The 2,463-nt window shown below is 42.1% G+C and overlaps 1 protein-coding gene across 1 annotated transcript; it reads left to right on the top strand.

Annotated features, from left to right (window-relative positions):
* The first annotated feature begins 453 nt into the window (after nucleotides 1-453).
* On the top strand, nucleotides 454-2,463 carry LOC138624817 (fibroblast growth factor 23-like). Its single transcript, XM_069705351.1, has 3 exons — nucleotides 454-788; nucleotides 1,237-1,343; nucleotides 1,446-2,463. Exons 1-3 carry the CDS (start codon nucleotides 575-577, stop codon nucleotides 1,872-1,874), a joined length of 750 nt encoding a protein of 249 aa, XP_069561452.1. The 5' UTR covers nucleotides 454-574; the 3' UTR covers nucleotides 1,875-2,463.

Raw genomic sequence — 2,463 nt, 5'->3', positions numbered from 1 at the left:
GTTACAGGTAGATGGAGTGTGTGCATAACCTGTACTCAACTTTTAAAAGTGCTGTTGAAACAACACTGTTGAAAACTTCCCAAAAGTCTGATTTCAACAAAGTAAGTCAAAGATGAAAGATTATATAAGTAAAAGCCTGTTATTCTTACCTGACTTCTTTCTCTTGAGACTTCAGGGATACAGATGAGTAAAGCTGAAACATAATCTCCACAATTATTTCCCCTCCTCTGCTCCAGCCTCTGGATTCACAGGATTAATCTTTGCATTTGATTTTTTTTTTCTTGAGTTTGAACAGAATAAATTATGTTTCTACCTATAACAGAAAAGAATATACATGTTTGTGTGACGGTATGGCCAATCAAAGTATCTTTTCAGTTGGAGCCTTCATGAATTCCACCGAGACAACCCTTAACCAGGGAAAACAGGTAAGCTGCGAGTCCTTTTGGTAAATGAGTTAGCCAGTTTATTGACCCTCTGTTTAAATAGACCTGTTGGACTTTCTCCTGCTCCAGTAGCTGACCACACACCATCCTGAACATTTGCGCCTTCAGAGAGCGCCTCGTCCCCACTGATCATGCAACCGGCTTTCTTCTCGCTCATCTTGACTGCCGTGCTTCATGAGTGTGTGCCAGTGAAGTGTAGGCCGAGGCCGCAGGATCCAGAGCAGCTACCAGGACGTCAGCAGGGCAGCTCCATCACAGGGACACAGGCAGATACACCGGCTGGGACGGGACGCTTCTACCCGGAGCCGAATGGATCAATGAGGAGAGGCGTTCACAGAAACTTTCTCGGTAAGTCTGCCTACATCCTACATCCTGATCAACCACATTGAATTCATTCATTTCAGAGAAGAACAGTCTTTTGAATGCTAAATTCAAACCACGTCTAGCTTAGTTCATTCAAAATCTCAGTGGGAAATATCCTATACATTTATGTCGTGAAATGGTTTATAATACACAACTATGTCCACACAATGTATTTGCACAGATTAATAGAAGTTTAGAGATACATTTTGCACATTTCTTGAAAAATGTTAAATATATGTTTTAATATAGACATCCAAACCATACTTTGCATATCACCTAAACAAACAAACAAACAAACAAACAAGATTTCTGTCGGCCAGTAAAAATGTTGCCGAAACATTTTCCTGAAACATACAGTTAAGGAAATTATTTTTATCATGACAGTTTTTAAATTTCAAATAAACTTGTAACTGCCTTTTCTTTTCTTTTGTTGTTATTTTGCCGGTAAGAACAGCTACAAGCAACTTTGTGTCAATATTTGATTTGAGAAGAAAGCGGTTCGTCTGTATGGACATGAAGGGAGAACTGTACAACTCTGCAAGTATCATTTCGATGCACTACATTTGAATGGAGTCGTGAAACTAAGTGCAGAGAAAGATACTAAACATTGTGTATTTGTTTTGTTTTTCTCCTGAACAGAGGAAACGGGACAGAGAGGACTGCCTCTTCCAGCGCCTCTGGTTGGATCTGGCGAACCACCGTGAGGTGTTTTACTCTACAAGCGGGAGCCGGCTGCTCAGACTGGGGGGAGGTGAGCTGCGAGTGGTTCAGCGGGAGCCGCCTGAACGCTCCCCGGCCCTGCCGGAGAGGTTGACGAGTCCCTCGGGAAAGAGACAGCGGAGGAGCGAGGAGGTGAACCCGTCGGATCCGTTAAGATCGGAATCACATCCATCGCTTTCTGGGAAGGATCAGAAGGACGCAGATCACGGGCAGCCTGAACAGGACAAGGCGGGCGCCGTATCCAAAGAGACCATCAGCTCCTGCGACGACCCCCTGAGGGTCTTACAGTCCAACGGGCCCGTCAGTCCTGTCAAGACTAACATTGCAGACCGGGTACAGCACGACTAAGATACTGAACTGGGGTTTAATGAGAGAAAAGATGAGAGCCTTTAGGATTTGCTGTGAAAACTCACTTTATGTTTGACTGCATGGTGTCAGTTGATACTTCTGGACAACTTGCAGTATGACTGAGAGCAGCTTACAAAGATACAAACCAGAGAGCGTTTTTTTCTTTTATGAAGTGATTTAAAAGCATAAAATATATAACGGCTTCGAAAGAAAAGAGAGAGAGAGAGAGAGAGAGAAAAAAAAAAAAAAGTATAAAATCATTAAATCAAAATTTTCTGATGTTTTATGGAACCATTAGGCTTGGTTATGTACTCATAAACCCTATTACATCACAGTGCCGTGTGCGGGTCCTCTGTTTAAACAGCAGATGAAGGATAAGTTTGGCAACATTCAACATAAGTTTGTTCCGGCGTCCTGCTGTCCTTTAACCTCTGTCGTCAGTTAAATTTTAATCCTCGGGCCAGATGTGGCAATGTTTGTTTTGCATATGTAAAAATGTGTAATCAGTAAGTAATTCAGAATATTTACACACAAATGTGTTGAAAAACAAAACAAAAAATTATGACCACTGCATACTTTTGTTACTGGG

This window comes from Brachyistius frenatus, unplaced genomic scaffold (assembly GCF_029030835.1).
Source record: "Brachyistius frenatus isolate BFR_SWC_R1_liver_20210118 unplaced genomic scaffold, ASM2903083v1 Contig_55, whole genome shotgun sequence".
Lineage (NCBI taxonomy): Eukaryota > Metazoa > Chordata > Actinopteri > Embiotocidae > Brachyistius > Brachyistius frenatus.
Note: the sequence above shows the minus strand (reverse complement) of the source record. Positions and strands in the feature narration are given on the sequence as shown.